Genomic DNA, 19,322 nt, shown 5'->3' on the forward strand with positions numbered 1-19,322 from the left:
TGGCGATGCAAGAAGCAACAAAAGATCTCTCTCTCATAACCAAAAGTTGAATATAAGGCAATGGCTACAACCACTATAGAATTAGTCTGGCTTCGACGTTTCATTTCCAATATGGGGGTTGAAAGTTCAAAAGCATCAAATCTGTGTTGTGACAACAAGAGCCCTATCTATATTGCAAGCAATCGGACATTCCACGAACGCACCAAGCATATAGAAATAGACTGTCATTATGTTCGAGAGGAATTCTTGCACGGCACCATTAATCTTCCCTATGTTGCTTCAGAATATCAGTTGCCCAATTTCTTCACCAAGCCTCTCGTTGCTCCTAGATTTCACTTTCTCTTAGGCAAATTTTCGGTTATCCAACCGTAAGTTTGAGGAGGAGTGTTAAAATATGTAATCTTATATGTAATCTCATAGGCATCTCATAAGCATGTATTCTCATGTAATTTTCTTTTTTCTTTACTTAGTATTTGGTTTATTTATTTCTAGTTAAAACCTAACTAGAACTAGCTAAATCAGTCTATTTTAGGACTCTTATAACCTTCACCCTATGTCACATAGGTGCGGGTGCGGTGCAATTTTAAAAATTTTGGACACGGGGACTCGGCTATATATATATATATATATATTGTGTGTATATATGTGGATATTGTTCTCTAAAGTTTGGCACCAGCATGAGTGTTTTTATAAACTTTGCAAATTGTACTTTTGCCCTTGCAGAAAGGGGGGTCCAAGGGCTCCCCCCAGCGCGGGTCCCATTGCACGGTCAGCAGGCGGGGGTCCAGGGGGCCGCCCCTGGCGGGGGCCGTGGGGGGGCAGCGCCCCCCGGAATTTTTTTTTCTGGGGCTTATGTTTGAGGCTTCGTTGCAAAAAATGTACATACTGCCAAGAAAAGGAAAAGATAGAAATGTCAAAATTTCTCAAAAAAATTGTCTGCACATAATTATGATGGTTATTTGTAGTGAACCATCCTTGACATGCATGGGCAAGGATCTCGCACCCAATTTGACAAGACAAGGAATCACATAATGAAGACTTTCAATTCCAGAAATCCCACCATAACAAAATCTTAACACAAAGTCCTTAATTTAACAGAACTACTAAAAGGACCAACAGAGACTCCAGTTATTCTAGCAACATTTAACACAAAATGAGAGTAGCTTAAGAAAACCCAGTTCAACCAGAATAAGCGATGACTCAGAAGCCCCAGAAATGATTTTTTTTTACCTTAAAATGGACAATTTTTGGACTCGGTCAACGTTGATCGAGTCCAAAAAAGAACGGACTCGGCCTCGACTCGTTGGCCGAGTCTGACTCGGCGTTGACAGAGTCCGAAGCCGCACCCGTGTCGGGCGTGTCGACTCGGGTGCGGCGCCTCCCTAGCCGAGTTCGTGTGACATAGCCTTCACCTTTTGACTAGTCAATAAGTACAGCCACAAGGGAGCCGTTAGACTCTCAACGGCTGTAATAGAGCCGTTGGGAGTCCAAAGACTCCCTTGAGGCTCCTCGCCTCTTCCCTATAAATATAAGGACTAATCCCCTTTGTAAAACATTCCTTTTGTATGGGATTTTATCCCAATTTATTAAATTTATTTATTTCATGTTTGCATACCCATTTTCGGGTAGTTCATGTTCTTGAGTTCTCTTAATGAACCTTTGTGGTTCTTGTGGTGCATTTGTGAGAACTTTTTGTAGAATATTTTCACTTTCTTACACCTTCCAGGGAGTCCCACTAGCCTTATAAAAAGACATATCAGTCGCTCTCTCAATGCTAATTTTAAGAGAGAGGGAGAAGGCTGAACATAGAAAAAAGAGAGGAGGCTGAACCGTGGGAGAGAGAGAGAGAGAGAGAGAAAGGACATAGAGAGGTAAAAGGCTGCAGCTTCAACGTGCTCTACTTTTTCTTCCAGCAAAGTACGGGTGCTTCTCTTCTTCCTTTAGGTAGGATGCTAACATGGGTCAAATCACATGGGATTAAGGAAGCTTATGCTGAAAAGCAAACCCACCAAAATGGGGTTTTTTTATTTCTGCTGACCTGGGAAGAAGTTGCAGACCATTATGGGTTGGTTTTGCATGGGTTTTGATCAAGGTTGATCCCTGATCTAAGTTTATGATGCGTATATGTAAGTGGACTGTGTGTTTCTTGGATATATATATATATATACATACACCTTGATCTGCGTTTTGTTTTAGAATCTGATATACATGTCTCTTGGCTTGAGTTGACGCTGATGGGAGTTTGAAATCTGTACTAAATCACCGTGATAGTCTGTTCAGAAATTTTCTTTTATAAAATTTGTGTTTCTTTTTGTAAAACCAGTTTTAGAACCTGCGATTTTTTTAGGCAAGTGTAGGCATGTATTATGCTGAATACATGTACCTACTATTTTTCCTGAATCTGTACCAGGACATATTTTGCACGTGTTTCCTAAACAAGAACACACATGTATTTCACTGTGCATATGCAGCAGAGATTTTTCTGGACAAGTGTACGCATGTATTAAGCTGAATACATGTACCTGCAATTTTTCCTGAATCAGTACCAGCATCTATTTTGCATCTGCATTTCCTAAACAGAAACACATGTATTTCACTGTGTATATGCAGCAGCGACTTTTCTGGACAAGTGTAGGCATGTATTATGCTGAATATATATATGCTGACTGATATATATACACATATATATCCTGATCAACATATATATGCTCACTGATATATATATATATCCTGATCAATATGTATGCTGACTGATACACACACACACACACACACACACACACACACACACACACATATATATATATATATATATATATATATATATATATATATATATTTGTTGGAACAGATTCAGGAAAAATTGCAAGTACATGTATTCAAAATAATACATGTATACACTTGTCCAGAAAAGTCGCTGCTGCATATACACAATGAAATATAATGTGTTCCTGTTTAGGAAAAGCAGATGCAAAATACATGTCGGTACAGATTCTGGAAAAATCGCAGGTACATGTATTTACAACCCATGCAATTCGAAAAAAATAACCCGGGTCGGATCCGGATCCAACCCGGACCCACCGACCCGGTAGGGTTATAACTTGCAGGGGACGACGTTTAAACCCACTCCCCCCCCCCCTCCCTCTTCCATTTTACGAAAGAGGAAACCCCTCTGAGGTTTCCCTATTCGACGCCCCCGAGCTCTCTTTAAATCAGCGCAGAAGGGAGGAGGGCTTCCATCGTCTCCTTCTTCTTCTCGACTCCTCTTCTCTCGCGTACCCCTCTCTGCTGCATTTCCGACAAGCCCCCGGAGGCACCAGCTCCCTGTGTGCGACGCAACCCCAGCGCCGCCTCCTCTCTTTCGTTCTGATCAACGCCGGCGGCGGCGGCGATCTCGAAGGTACACAACCCTCCCTCTCTTCTTCTTCCTCTGTTCTTCTTCACTCATCGGGAGGCTGGCAGGAGGCCGGCGGCCCCCTCGCACGCCCTCCCTCTCTCCCGTTTTGGTTCGTCGGGAGGCTGGCAGGAGGTCGACAGCTCCCTATCGCGCTTTCCCCTCTCTCTCGATCTGTTGGGAGGCCAGCAAAAGGCCGATGTCCTCCCCCTCTTCCTCTTTAGATGCCAAAGAGCAGGCGGCCCCTTACCGCGCCCTCTCCCCTCTCTTTCTGTGTTCGTTGGAAGGTCGGCAGGAGGCTGACGGCGATCCCAAGTGTACGCTTGTGTTTCATCGCTGCGTTGCTAGATGCAACTAATTATACCCCGAGTTGGTTACTCAAAAGGAATGATTGAAGCAATAAGCACTCTCTTAAAATAAATAATGATAATGATGTTCGCCTCCATAGGCCAAATGCTAAAAGAGCTATGCATGTCAATATTAAACCAAAAGAATTACAACATATTGAATGTTTTCCTTTCGTCGTAGTCATACTTTCAGAAAAGTGTGGCCGTACTTTTAGACAAGTACATCACACTGGTGTTATGATGTTTGAGATGATGAGGTTGTGGCAACCTCGATGCGTGCAAATAACAAAATGTTGAGATCACATAAATGGTGATGATTCGCCTTCACAGGAAAGATACTCGAGTTGATTGAAAGACCAGAGCATGCAGGATGGGTCTTCAGTTAACTAACACCTGACGTAATCATTCAAACTAGTGACTCCCGTGAAAAGAGAGGATGGAAAGGTACAAAAACTCTGATGGACAGGCCATTAATGACAGTTACGGGCAAAAGACTCGGCTTCCCCAGTCATCATAGTTATGAAAAATTGGCTACAAAAGATAGCTTTCAGGCACTTCTGCAGAAGTTGGATGCATCCATTGGAACAAGTGGCCTTTAGGGAATTCTCTATCGGTCACCGACCGTCTCCTTAAGAGCGGACTCAACTAGCTATTCGAGGCATTGAAAATATATAGCATAATAGACCCCCGAACTAGTCTCAGTTGTTTCTACGATTCGTGTCTTATACGTACCCGCAAGGTCAGCTAATATCGAAACATAAATTAACATGTTCCCATTGCTAGTTGAATTGTTCATGCATGTTGTGGCATTACACTCGTTAGTTAAACTACTTATGTAGTTCTTTACTTGTATTAATTAGTTAATTGTGGTAGTTACCTCCACATAATGTTGCTTACATCTTATGTTGTCTCTTTCCTTCAGTTTATATGTTCTTTGCATATGTTGCTCAGATTTAATTTCTTGCAATTACAAATGCTAGTAGATAAGGTTGGTTTATAAGCTAACGTACTCAGAATTGTCAACTTGTTTTTCTTTTTAAAAAGAAATTGCTTTCGTTGAAGTCTTTAAAACCAAACCCTGAAATTTGAGAGGTTTTCTCTAAATGATTTCAAAATTTACAAGTTGAAATTTTGGTGTGTTACATGTATTCAGCATAATACGTGCCTACACTTGTCCAGAAAAATCGACCTTGCATATACACAGTGAAATACGTGTGTTCATGTTTAGGAAACACATATGCAAAATACATGCTGGTACAGATTCAGGAAAAATTGTAGATACATGTATTCAGCATAATACATGCCTACACTTGCCCAGAAAAAAATTTGCAGGTTCTAAAACTGGTTTTACAAAAAGAAACACAGATTTTATAAAAGAAAATTTCTGAACAGACTATCACGGTGATTCAGTACAGATTTAGATCTCCCATCAGCGTCAACTCAAGCCAAGAGACACGTAGATCAGATTCTAGTGAAGCTTTTCATAAAAAAAATTCACCTCTTGTCAGGCTCCAAGCAAACTACTTGAGGGCTAAATTGAATAAAAAAACTATAATTTGGGTTTCTAAAGGGTATATCCAGGGTTATTTGTTGGCAAACTGTGTATTCCAAATGATCCAGCTACTTGTTAGTGACCTACAGAATGTTTGCCACTTATAGCTATTTTGTCTCCTCTATCTAAGCATGCAAGGGAGGATGTTTAAATTGTTTAATTTTCTTGAATTATATGCAATATCCATTGTTGATTTTTAGATTGCTTTTATGTTTTTTTGTGGTTTGAAGGAATAAATATAACAGACATTGAGATCTGCTCAATACTAGCTACTACAGGCATATCAGTGCAATTAATTGATTGTGAGTTAGTTTGTCCATATGAAGATTGCATGTGATTATGTATGTACATGTAATTGACTGTGTATGTGTTAGTTTTTGTAAAGATTGTATATATCAAATTGTGAATGTTAGTTTGTGTCGTTATTTAAAAATAATTTTTTGATAGGTAGACGCACATGTAATTGACTGTTTATGTGTAGGACTGTAGATTTTATACAGAGATAGTTTGTGTAAGTTTGTAGATTTACATATAAAAATTACATATGTTTTTTGTTCTTCATTTGCACTTGTGAATGTTGTAACACTCAGTTTAGAGTCTTGGACAAATACATTAATTTTTGGTTGTTAATGCTACTATGCATTATATGATGATGACATGATGTTAAGGAATTGTTAGTGATTTTGTTACTTCATTTTTCATTGAATGCTCATATTTTATTTGCTAGACACTTAGATAGATCAAGTTGTTGCGCTAATGTTACTCTTACTGTTTGACATGTTATTTTCATATTTTTCGGTATTTAGTTGTATTTCCTATTTTCTATGTCACGTGGGTATAAGTACAGGTACAGGTGTGGGTGCGGAGGGTAAGAAACAGACACGGATATATGGTCATTGAGACCATGGAGTCCTTGGAAGCTCCCAACGGTCATAAATATGACCGTTGGGAGCTCCCACTTCATGTATGTTGCCTATAAATATGGGACTTCAAGTCCCCATTTGTTAATGTTTTTATTAAGCATTTATGAGCAAAAAAGGATATCTTTTTTATGTTGTGTTGATCATTTTTACTCTTTGAAGTCTTGTATGCACTTTGTGGTTTGTGTACACTTTGCATTTGTATTTTCACATATTTCATTACAAAAAGTGTCACTTGTGAAAGTGTTGAGGAGAGTGGATAAGGATGAGAACCCAGCTATGCCCTACTTGTATGCAAGGCAAAAAAACTGATTAGAATTTTTTCAAGGGCAACAAAAGTATTATATGTCAGTTTGGAAGGTGGTTGATAGGAGATGGATTGGCCAGCTCCACCAAGACATTCATGTTGTTGCCTCTTACTTCAATCCGGCCATCAAATTCTCCACCATATTCATATATGATGGAGAAGTGCAAAAGGGCATCCTGAATTCCATTGAGAAACTAAATGTAGACTGCATAGACAAATTCATTTAGAGTTAATTAAGTATGTACAAAACAATGGGGACTTTGGAAGAAGGAACACAAACCAATTGCGTAGCTCATTGCGGCTAGGTATGCATTCAACAACAACAACAACAACTACGCCTTCATCCCAAAACAATTGGGGTCAGCGATATGAACCAAAAAAGAAATTCATTTTGGGTCTTCCACATGAATCCTTTTCCTCCAATCATTTCTATCCAACGTCATGTCCTCAGTGAGGTTCAAAGCATTCATATCCTTTCCTATCATCTCCATCCAAGTCTTCCTAGGCCTACCCCGACCTCTTTTAACTAATATATTTTCCCATTTCTCCAACCTTCTAACTGTAGCATCATTAGGCCTTCGCCGAATATGTCCAAACCACCGTAAACGATTCTCTCGCATCTTATTTTCAATGGGTGCAACACCTACCTTCTTACGTATCTCTTCGTTCCGAATCTTATCTTTTATTGTATTTCCACACATCCATCTAAGCATCCGCATCTCAGCTACACTCATTTTTTTAATATGATGTCTCTTGGCAGCCCAACATTCCGTACCATATAGTAAAGCGGGTCTAATAGTCGTCCTATAAAACTTTCCCTTCAACCGCAATGGCATTCTACGATCGCACAGCACTCCAGTAGCACTTTTCCATTTCATCCACCCAACCTTTATCCTATGATTTACATCTCCATCAATTTCTCCATACTTTTGAATGATGGATCCCAAATATTTGAAATAATCATTCACCGGTATATCTTGCTCACCAAGCTTCACTACACTCCCATCACTACTTCGTTGCTTACTAAACCGACATTCCATATATTCAGTCTTACTCTTACTCAACTTAAAACCTCTAGCTTCCAATGTCTGTCTCCATAATTCTAACTTAGCATTAACCCCAGCTCTAGACTCATCAATCAAAACAATATCATCAGCAAACAACATACACCACGGTACATTTTCTTGAATTGATCGGCTAGGTATGCATTCAATGTTATTATATTTAATTATGAATTTTTATGTTGCAAGAATTTTCTCTCATGATATATTTTTCTTTTGTTGGTTTAAATCAATAGTAGAATAGGTTTGGTGGAGATGCTCATGCATTAACTAGGTTTGCACAGCACATATTGAATCAGGATGTGACGCAAGTAGATGCAAGAGAAATTCGAGTTGTTTTTAGCGCATCTACACAGAAAAGGAATAGATTGGAGCAGTCACGATTGCATGATCTTGTATTTGTCACCTACAACATGAGATTGAACCAAAGGTAACATTAAAATATATGTTAGTGGGTTTACTTCATACAACTTGTATTAATAATTAATATCTGAATGTTGCGGACAAATACAAAGAGAATCAAGAAAACGCTAGAGACGCAGCTATGACCCTATCAGTAGTGACAACCTTTGACATAATGGAAGAGTGGGTAGAAGAAGAGCATGGTATCTTGGATGGTGATGAGGATTGGAGGCAACTGGAGGCTGAGATGGAGGGTCAGGTGGATGATGAAAATAATGATTATGATGGCCCAGAGCTGAATGAGGATGGAGGAGAAGAAGATAACTCAAGAAAAAGATCAATCAATTGAAGACCATTTTCGTTGTGATTGACAAAAATAGATAGATTAGGATGCTTATTCTTTTGTTTTGTTGTGTAATATATATCTTTAATATCAAACAATCACGTTTGTGAGTTGTGACTTGTTAGATGTTTGTTAGTACTATTATCAGTTTCATTTCAAATGTTTTACTAGTGCATGTTTATGTTTAATTACTTATAATGCATATATTTCATGTTCTTTTTTTTATTGCATTCTATGATTTTTTCTAATTTTTTTCAATGTCTGGAGATTTTTCTGTATTTTGTATTTTCAGAATTTATTGTGATTTTTAATTCTAGTTTTTTCCATATCTTACGATACGATACACCCATATCTCAGGCCCATCCCATACGGATTCCGATACAATAATTACATTGGTTTCTTCCCCTCTCCAATCGTTACGGAAATCCTTTTGTTTTTTCTATTTCTCTGATAGAATCTTTCCTCTTCTCCAAGAATTAGTCTCTCCAGATGAATGTATTAGAGTCAAGCTCAAGCTCGAGGCTAAGTTAAGCAAACCGATCCAAGTTGAACTTCAGCATGCAGGCTTTCAACAAACTAGAGCTTGAACAATATTCTTTAAGGCTTTGAGCTCAAGGCTCAAGCACAGAAACCGAGCTCAACATCCTCGGTTTGAAGTCAAGTAGTCAGCTACATGAAAGGCATGGCAACTAATTTGCAAAACATGGAAAAGCTATGACTTTATATAGGTGAGCATACATAATATATGAACTCACAAGTCAACCATGAGAAGTCATACAGTGGTGCTACTTAATAACTTATTGTACCAGAGAGAGCAACCATCAATAACATATGCAACAATCCCCACATATGTGATATGGCATTCCAAATATAACTTTAAATGGTCAAGCATGACAATTATCACAAACATCAAGAATGCGCCTAATCTAGTTAGCACATATATAAATTCATTCACATAACATAGTCCAAAATAGTGTGATATATGAACATTTCTCTGAAAGGTGTAGAAACAGAATTCAAATATTACCCTCTCAAGAATTGCTTGTGATTGCTTCCGCCCCAACGTCTCATGCCGCAATGCATCAACAGTTTCTTGATATTTTGCATACATTTTGGACAGCTACATATGTTAAGAAAACAATAAAACAACTGCACGAGTAACATATATTGATATATATAGGGTTAATATTTGGTGCCTTTGAAGACACCAAATTATATGGAACTATTGAGCTAAAAAATATAGGTTCAAGCTTTATCAACTCAATCTGACCACATAGATGCGTTCAGGAAGGTTTATTTGCTAAGGATCAAGCTTTGGATCGTGTTATTTCAATCCAAAAATATGGGTTTTTTAGTCACAAAATTTTAGTGCATTGTAGACCGTTCATTTTTGAAGCGCTTGGAAAACCAGCTTATGTGTCACAATCATATGATTCAAAACTCGTTTCCCACTAAACAAACACTGTATATCACATCCAAAAGATTTAATTTACAAAAAAAAACTAAAATGTATGATTTTCAGCTCAATAGTTCCATATGATTTGGTGCCTTCAAAGGCAACAAATATTAACCCATATATAGAGAGAGAGAGAGAAACTAGGGAAACATTGCCTTACACTCCAACCATCACGAAGAAGAGAAGCTGCTAAAGCCGTGCCTGATACACCACCTGGTATTCTTGGAACCAGCATTTTCTCACTGCCAGCATATAAGTCTGCATCCTTATCACCTATAGATCTGCAAAAGAAGAAAAAAAAATCAAGAAGACAACAAAGCATTTTATGGAAACCACATATGAGCACTGCCCACAGAATCAATACTCTCACAATAGTGATAATACCCATACAAGCAAATAAATTGCTCTGTCTAAGCAAACAGAATCCAAGTTAGATTCCTTCAATCAAGACTTGCATGAGTTGCCAAGAAGCACTTCTATCACACTTGACATAGTGTGAAACTTGTTCAACCACGCAAAAGAGACTTCTAATAGCTGCATGTCACTTTCAACCTCTTTTGAAATACTTGGTAGATGTAAAAAGAACAGGATTTCAACTGCGAGCATGGCTAATTAACCATACAAGCTGGTCAATTTTTTCCTTATATTATACTTTACCAGGCATGAATTTCCGTTATTCCAGGTGCATCCTATTCCGTCACATGCACTATGAATACGATAATCCTATTTGGGCATTCTGTTGGATTCAGCAGAAGTGATGGCAATTCAAATTTTCACTATTTTCTGATAATGAAGACTTCTTTGGGTTGATAATGTAGTACCATACCGTGATTGAACGGGGCCATAATGGATAGAATTGCAACCTAAACATACAAAGTGAAATTGTCCAACATCTCTTGTTCTCTAATTTAGTCACAGGAGTTGCACTTTCTCATTCATACATGGACTTCAAGTAGAACACTACCAACTCCTATTACATAAAGCTTTGCTAGTTGGTGCTTTGCTAGTTGGTTTTGGCACTTCAAAGTTCCAAGCATTTCTGTGCTAAGTGAAACTTACCACCCAATGTCATATAGTATGGGTGATGGTACACAGTATAACATGGGTATACAGTTCTCCAAAATAAGGGAGTGAGAGTTCAGCTCGCTGTGTGTGTGTGTATATATATATATATATATATATATATATATATATATATATATATATATTCATTCGTTCATTTATTTATTTATTTGCATGTATGTATGTATGCTGCAAATAAAAGTTCACGTACATATAAAGAAGTAATTATAGAAAGTAAAAGAACATTCAAAAAAACTAGAATATATCATACCTACTATACAATGTCTACAAGTGGTGTAGATAGAAGCAAAACATTGACGTGAAGGAAAAAAAATGACCATACAGTAACACCTCAACCCCATACAAACATAGATGCACCAAGTTCTTCAAAATGCATATGCTACATTTTTCATACTGAAACAAAATATGGAATCAAAGGTGTGATGGAACATGTACAAAGGTGAGAACATGTTCTCATGCCCAGATCTTTTCACTTCAACATCGCAAAGAAGTCAAAGCAGAAACCCATAAAAGTTAAAACCAAGAGCCAACAGAGATTACAACTACAGCAACTGCATTTAAAAAAATCTTAGAGACGTACATATCATATCCAGTTGATATACTCAACATCTGAAGGTCCAACTCATTTGCTTTTCGCGCATTCTCAAGCTCATGCTCACACTTGCTTAGTTTCTCTTTCAACTCAGATGCCTCCTAGAGTCAACAAAAAGGGGTGACAGAATAAGTGTCAGATTGTGATTATCAGATCTCAAACTGGATGTGGAAGAACTCAACGGAAATTATTAGGTAACAGGGCTTTCGATTTCATTAAAGACATTGAAAATTAGCTTATCTACTTTCAAAGATCCACTGATCCAACCTTTTCAAGACCATTCTTTTCAGACAATTGTTGATCAAGTTTTTCTTTGTATTCATCTTCAATTTGAGACAAATGAGTCTGCACATGCAAACATCAAGCAAAGATGCGTAAGCCAGTAAAGAATATACCATGTTGCAAAAGGATTTAGGTAGTTTACTTCTAATGCTTTGATCACTCCTTCAAGTTCAGCTGCCTTTTTGGACCATTCTCCAGTGCTCTCTTTATACAACTCAACAAGCTTTGTGGCCTGGCAAACAAAATTTGGCAATGCATTAGATGATACAAAAAGTCATTCAACTGATATTTCACTTATCTCCAAGTTGTATGAAATGAACATGAAAACTAATTTAAATAACAATTTTAGAAATTCACAAAACTTACCATTGTTAATTCAGCTGAGAATTGTTTCTCATTAGCAGCAGCAACACTTTTGCAAGAACATAACTCCTTCAGCAATGCAGGAAATCATGTATATCAAGTTTACTTTTAAGATGCTTATAGGGGAGGGGAACCAATAAATACAACATGGTTTAGATGAATTCACTAGCTACCTCTTGGGTACTTGTCAAATTCTCTTCAAGCTCTTTTACTCTTTTTCTACTTGAGTTCAAGAAGCCTGAAGTTTCCTCCAATCGTTTCTCAACCTGATAATTGTTCCCAAAATGGTCAATCTTTTTTCTTAATGGGACAAATTTCTTTGATAGGACCAAAATGGACAATCGTACCTACAAGAAGAACCAAAGAAGGCTTTGACCAGTCACTTACCTCAGCAAGTTTAGAGGACAAATCTGCTGCATTTTCTGTGGAAGTCTTTCTGAGTTCAAGAAGACTATTAACTTTGGAAGTAAGCTCCTCATTCAGCCACCTGTTATGCCTCTCAAGGAGTTCCTTTTCCTATTTATATAACATTTGTCAACAAATATTTTATGCAAAATCATTAAGATAAGAATCTACCACTCAAATCTGTGGTTTTTTAAAAAAGATCACATATGACAGAAAATTTTGTCCATTACATCAACGATTAATTCAGTGTTTCACATAATGTTATCAAATCAATAAAGCTAATACTATTTACTTAAATTTTAAATTGCAGAAAGTGCAAGTTTACATGCTAATAAAGAAAATAACTTGCTTTAATGCAAATAAATATAGGAACCATAAAATCTGTTCTATTGGCATTCCAAAAGGACATTTATATTCCCGAGAATAATTACCTATAAATTTGCATATCATAGGCAACTTAAATTTGCTTACTTTATCACATTAAACTGGCAATCAAATAGAACTTACCATTTTTATGACAAAAATTAACTTAAGGGACTTGCAAACAAAATAAATGCTGCAAGCAAGATACCAAGTCCAGGCCCAGTACTTATTTTCAATTACTAATTTAGAACATATGTGAATCTAACCATCATTTAGAAAAAAGAGGTTGATAACATTAACATGTTAATTTTCATTATACAATCGATTAAAATGAGTTGCTAACCTGCAAAAGACGAGTATGGGCAGCTTGACATCGTGCCAACTCTGCTTCACAATCATATAACTTGGCATCTTTCAGATTACCATCATCTGTAAGGTTGACCTTCAAGGAATTGGAAAAATACACAATATTACACATCAAGTGGAAATAGTATATGCTACAAAATTAAGCTCACTATGCTAATCAAAGAGTTCAAGCACATCAATTGAGGATTTGAATTCAAATAGAGTTAATGTCTCCCCCCCCCTCCCCTCACCCCCACCCCACTGATTGTAAAATAAGCCAAAAATAATGTCCATTTCCAAATGAACAACTATATAAGATAATAAGCATCCTAACATATATGAAATTATATCAAACCTAGCACAAGGAACTGTGCCTGGGGTTGACATTGAAGCATATGGGTCATAAGTCTTGGATCAGGTATAGTGAGGTCCAAGTGCATGTGGTAGTTAGTCCCGTCTTCAAAAATTAGCATTTTTGTAGGATATTAATCATGATTGAGAATTGTTAATGAGGGCTGGTCCCCCTCAAAAGGTTATTTGAAGTTAACCTCTCTGTCCATCTGTCTGTTATAAACTCGAGTCTCATGTTTTGGGGTTTCAATTAGTCAAACGCCCAATGTCTGCAAAGAGCATTTGTAGCATCAAGACATTGGTAAACATTTGAGCACAACAAGGAGGAGAAGTAGTGAGCACCAGAAAAGGGGATAAAAAGACACCTGCACCAGTCAAAAAAAAAATGGGAATGTCACTGATAGAGGACTTCTGCACTATTGGCTTTTCATGTTGCGACCAAATAGAAGAGATAAGGGACCATATAAACAAGAAACTAGATAAATTTGGTAAGGTTGAGGAAAAGGAAAAAAGTGTGCAGGAAACTAAAAGTTGATGAGCTGCAGTAGATTGATATGCTAACCCCATCCCCAAGGAGGAAGGGAAATCTCAGTTTGATGCCATGAAATTAGTGTTTGGAATGTGAGAGACATCAAAAGGAACGACATAAGACTTCATGTTGGGAACTTCATCAAACAACAAAGGTTCAACATTGTGGCCCTGGCAAAGGCGAAGATCAGAAAAGTGGATCTGCAATTTATTGCAAAATTATCAAGGGTTGTTATTACCCTTACAAGGAAGCCAAAGGTAGATTGGGTGGCATCATTACCACGTTGAACTGTAGCCTTAAAGAAACCACCTTTGTATGGGGTATTCCCCTTAAAGATGAAATTTAGGAGAGGAAGACACGATAGACCGCTTTGATGTACTTTTGTATATTAACTACGTATATCTTCCAAAAACAAGGATTTTTGGATGCAACTAGATGGAACCAGAAGTCAATCTCATCTCCCTTAATAAATAGGCAAAGGTTTTGATGCAATCCTTCAATCCACCAAACTTCCACATGGTCAATTTTAGAACATCTTTCGAACCTGTGGGAAATGGTGGAGATCCCATTAAGTGGAAACCAATTTGCTTGGTTGAATAACTGGAACAAGGGCCAAGTTTGAAGAAATTGCGTCACTTCTTGGCTTCTAGCGACCTCATCAGTAGTGACATGAGATAAAAGGTGTCGCCCTCCCCAAAACACAATCACGAACCAATTCAGATTACTAGGGGGAGTCTCTAGGAAGAGGCATTTTTGTTTCAAGCTGCAATAGCTCAGAACCCCAAGTTTCTAAACAATTAATTAAAGCAAGTGGAAAACTAAACACCTAAGGAAATGGACAGCAATCAAGTTGATGCACAAAATGGATTGTATCATGAAGAACATTCAAACTTGGAGAGAGTTGGATGGTTTGGATCAGTTCCAAGAGATCAAATGTGGGAAGATGAGCTACAGAACTTGCAAAGCATAGCCTCAAATATGAATGACAGTGATAGGGACTCCAGTGTCCAGCCTAAATAGCATGCAAGCTTTAAACAATATGATCAGAGAATGGTTGCTCCAAGAAGAGATTCACTGCAAGCAACAATTGTGATTTGCATGTTCGATGGCTGATGAAAGGAGATCTGAATACAAGATTCTTCCACCATGTGGAGACTTCAAGAGCATGTTTCAACAACATTTTTATTTTGTGATGAGTCGGACTTGGTGCATGCAATGACTGAGTATTTTCAAAGATATTTTTACCATGTCCTTGCATGAGTCTTTTTTAGTTTAACAATCCTTTAGCAAGCTTAGCAGCTCGGATAAAGATGGTCTCAGTTCCATTCCAAGTAGAAGAAGTGACATAAATCATTTGGATCATGCTACAATGCAAAGTGGCAGGTCCGGGAGCATATCCAATGGAATTTTTCACAACCTGATGATTAATTTAAGGATGATCTCGTGGAATATTTCTAGAAACTCCATGTACACAAAAAAGTGTTAAAGATGGTGAAACCATGCATGATTCTTATTCCCAGCGTGAGGAGGCAGACATCATAAATAAGCTCAGGACTATCTCCCTTCTAGATGTTAGCAAATCTTACTGAACGATAGGCCAAAACATATCCTACCCCTTCTAGTTTTGCCTAACCAACACATATTCACATGAGGCATGTTTACCCACAAATGTGGAATTCTCACAAATGAAGCAATGCACTCAATTCGTGATAGTGGTCTTAAACCTTTTGTTCTAAAATTTGACCTTCATAAAACCTTTGGCTTAATATCCTGGAGCTATCTTCTCAAATATATGGTGGAAATGGAGACAGGTAATTCTTAGTGTAACCCAATTCAAAATATCCCTTCAGTGGCCTCTATTAACAACCGAGTGAGCAGCTACTTCCCTTTGGGAAAAGGCCAGTGACAAGGTCACCCAATATCACTCATGCTCTTTTGACATTGCATGAGAAGCACATCGAAAGTGAGCTTTATCAAAGGAGACAAGCTTCCCATCGTCCCTACTCCTACACATTTTATTTTTGCAGATGGCCTGCTAATCTTGGGGTAGTTAGTAGAGAATGAATAGTTTTGGCACTAGCATTGAAGTGTTTTGCTTTTGTCTTTGCCTTACCTTTATTAGTAGCAAATATTTTTCCTTATTACTGTGCCGACTTTGATCTAAAGATAAGCCATATTTTAAACTCCCAATAAGAAAGGTGCAAATTTTCTTAAGTGCTTTCTTATCTCTGCTTTTATCCTCTGCATATATAGGAAAAAAGCATTATAAAACTATTGCAGCCTTACTAAACTACCGAAGGTGAGTAGCCCAGCCCACCCATCCTAACAAAAGGTGGACAAGTCCTCCTGTTGCCTTGTCAGGGACCTACGGGAAAGAAATATTGGCTGTCACCACCCCACTAGCAAGTTCATACTGCAACAAAGCTGACAATAATTTCTCTCTTTTTTGGCAATTAAAAATGGACGCATCAAAAGTATATGCAAGTAGGGAAAGCCTAAAAGGCTCAAATTCCGCCAGCAGATATCATATTTTTCTTTCGCTCATCACTTAATAGGAGCTAATTCAGTTCACCTTCTCTTTACCAAAACCTATGATGAGATCTGGAAACAAAAGTCCGCTTTCATCCTATACTGTCCAATAAATATAATGTTGTATCATGCAGTAATCTCTTCTGAATCATAGAAGCTTCCATTTCCAATATCAATACTACCATCTTCTTACGAACTTCCAGTTACAAGCTTGGATCTGGTGATGATGATGTAGCAGTAACCTCCAGTAAGTTTTGACCCAAATGGATGCAACAATCGCATTAAAACACAAATGTATGAATGTACGTGAACAACTACGTACAATATGCATTTGTGTACGATTGTATCTCTGTGTAACTTGTATGTATACAGGCACACTATCATGAACACACATTTTTGTGTGGTTGTACGTGTGCAATTGTCCGCAAAAGAATCAATACGAAAGCGAGGTCTGAAGTTAAATCAAACTCACAAACTTTTCCAAGTAACCCTTGGCCAATGCACTCTGATCATTGATCTCTATGTCCTTCTGTTCCAGCACTTCTAGCAATTGCCGCTTCGACTTGTGCAGCTCAGATACTTGGAGAGACAATTTCTCGATTTCGCCGTCTTTGCTAATCTGCATCCACAATTTTTCGCATAAAATGTCCGTAAAAACCCCATAAAATGCCCAGTTGAGAAAGTGGGGGGAGATGAAAAACAAAGAAAGAAAAAAGGAGGAGGAAGAGCTTACATCCTTAAGATTCAGCTGATGCTTCTCGGACTGAAGCTGCGCGACCTCCGCGACGCGCTGATCAAGGGCGGCGACGAGCTGCGCGTTCCGTACCTCGAGCTGGGAGAAATCCGACGACAGGGAGACGTATTTCTGCTCGACGAGGGCGCAGCTCTGCTCGTATGTGATCGCAGCGGCGTCGGCCTGGGACTTGAAGGCCTCAAGCTGCCGCTGCAGCTCCCGGACGTAGGCGTCTGCCTTCTCGACGACGAGGGCGGCGTCGTCGCCGCAGGCGCGGAGCTCTTCGTCGGTCAGGAAAAGCGGCATCGTTCTTGGGTTCGCCTCAACCTTCCGATTGCCTCCCTGCGGTTTCGCTCTGGAGTTGGAACCCCTAGGGTGTCATAGGCGTCGGATGATCAGGTTTAGGGTTGGATCGAGGGGAGAAGGGAAGGAAGAGTTCGGTGGGGGAATGAAATGAAACGGGGAGAGAAAGGAAGGAAAACCGGCGGGAATGCGTAGGGCACGAAAGAGGGAAGAGACCACGCTGTATCGCCTTGGAGGTGCAACTCGCTATCGGGGCTTTTATTGGCAACGGAACAACTCGCGATAAATAAAAAAATGCATTTTTATTGGAAAATATCGGTATGTCTAATTTCTAAAAACATATAAATATATAATATTAGGAGGAAGGGAAACTGCAATACTTAAACTAGTATGAACCGAGAGTTTTATAAGTTTTTTTTCAAATCCAACCCTACATATGCATTGGGCGTGGTTCATTTGCGCGGAATCAACTGTTGGATCATCATAATTGGATCAAGAAATGTGATTTTGTATATTTGAATATTTAGAAAAATTCTCAACCGTTGATTGAATATTTAGAAAAATTCGCATACTTACATTCTTACGGTGAAATTTTAGAAAAAAAATTATGAAAATCTTGGGGTGCATATCATTTACATATTGCAGTTACCAATATTAAGAATATTATAAATTTTGAAATTATTAAATATAACGTTGATAACGTGATAGATCTTAAAAAGTCCTACGATAAAAATGGCAAATTTACAAAAAAAAACGGCTGAAATTTGTTACCCTGGAGAGGCTGGGAAAAGAGACAAGCTGCTTGTGTCGTGGCTCATGAATAGGCTCGGCAAGCCTAACACGAATGAGTGTTTGGTTCCGTTTTGTATAAACTCGTTAACTAATAATAAATATATTTTAAGTATTGTATATAACATAGAGTATAAATGATTGAAGTGTTTGGCTTGCAAACAATAAGTTTAGACTTTGCTTGGATTTTTTTTTATTGCTTACAAAAACAAATTAAAGCATAAAGAAGATACTTGTCCTTATTTTTAACTAAGTTAATGTTTGGATAACCATCTATTTAAATTTTAATTAACTAGAAAATAAATTATTGAATAGTGGTGACGTGGTAGGGTTGATAGCATATGGTGATGGTGGTGGTGGTGGTGATAGTAACAGTAGTAACAATGGCGTAGCTAGGGTTCATGTGAGGGGGGGGGGGGCGGGGCGGGGGGGGGGGGGCAAAAAAAAAAAACATTTGTGTGATAGTCGGGGGTTCGGGGGCAGCGCCCCTAAAATTTTTTTTTTTTTAGATAAAATAAAAAATGGCTACAATTATTAATAAAAAAACTATTTCATATGGACGAATCAAACTATTTGTTGCAGTCAGGGCTGGGCTACGAAAATGGATAAAAATCTATTTCATATGGAATCAGGGTTGGGATAGGACTGGGCTTTTAAAAATTGTTTCGGGAGGCAGGACTGAGCTACAACCCAGTCCTGCCCCCCCCCCCCCCCCCCCCCCGCTACGGCTTTGGTGACGGCAATGTGTGTTAGTGGTGATGGCAATGGCAGCTGTGGTGGTTGATGGCAGTGGCAATAGTAATGGCAGCGGTGGTGGAGAAATAAAGGTAGTAGCGATATGGTGAAGTGAGAAAAAATAATTGTATTGTCCTT

At 38.3% G+C, this 19,322-nt stretch overlaps 1 protein-coding gene across 5 annotated transcripts in view; it reads right to left on the bottom strand.

Annotated features, from left to right (window-relative positions):
* NUA (nuclear pore anchor) overlaps nucleotides 1–17,902 on the bottom strand; it is a 165,799-nt gene extending 147,897 nt beyond the window's left edge. For all 5 annotated transcript variants that reach the window (XM_089995210.1, XM_089995219.1, XM_089995206.1 and 2 more), the window contains exons 1-11: nucleotides 17,358–17,902; nucleotides 17,097–17,243; nucleotides 13,214–13,312; nucleotides 12,490–12,618; nucleotides 12,276–12,368; nucleotides 12,106–12,171; nucleotides 11,882–11,971; nucleotides 11,725–11,802; nucleotides 11,446–11,558; nucleotides 9,943–10,063; nucleotides 9,354–9,446 (exon numbers count right to left, since the gene is read on the bottom strand). In XM_089995210.1, the coding sequence (XP_089851336.1) occupies nucleotides 9,354–9,446; nucleotides 9,943–10,063; nucleotides 11,446–11,558; nucleotides 11,725–11,802; nucleotides 11,882–11,971; nucleotides 12,106–12,171; nucleotides 12,276–12,368; nucleotides 12,490–12,618; nucleotides 13,214–13,312; nucleotides 17,097–17,243; nucleotides 17,358–17,663 (1,335 nt within the window). In that variant the 5' untranslated portion in view covers nucleotides 17,664–17,902. The remainder of the gene's footprint in view (nucleotides 1–9,353; nucleotides 9,447–9,942; nucleotides 10,064–11,445; nucleotides 11,559–11,724; nucleotides 11,803–11,881; nucleotides 11,972–12,105; nucleotides 12,172–12,275; nucleotides 12,369–12,489; nucleotides 12,619–13,213; nucleotides 13,313–17,096; nucleotides 17,244–17,357) is intronic.
* Nucleotides 17,903–19,322: the final 1,420 nt, after the last annotated feature.

The sequence above is a fragment of the Nuphar pumila genome, chromosome 2, assembly GCF_984573655.1.
Source record: "Nuphar pumila chromosome 2, dmNupPumi1.hap1.1, whole genome shotgun sequence".
Lineage (NCBI taxonomy): Eukaryota > Viridiplantae > Streptophyta > Magnoliopsida > Nymphaeales > Nymphaeaceae > Nuphar > Nuphar pumila.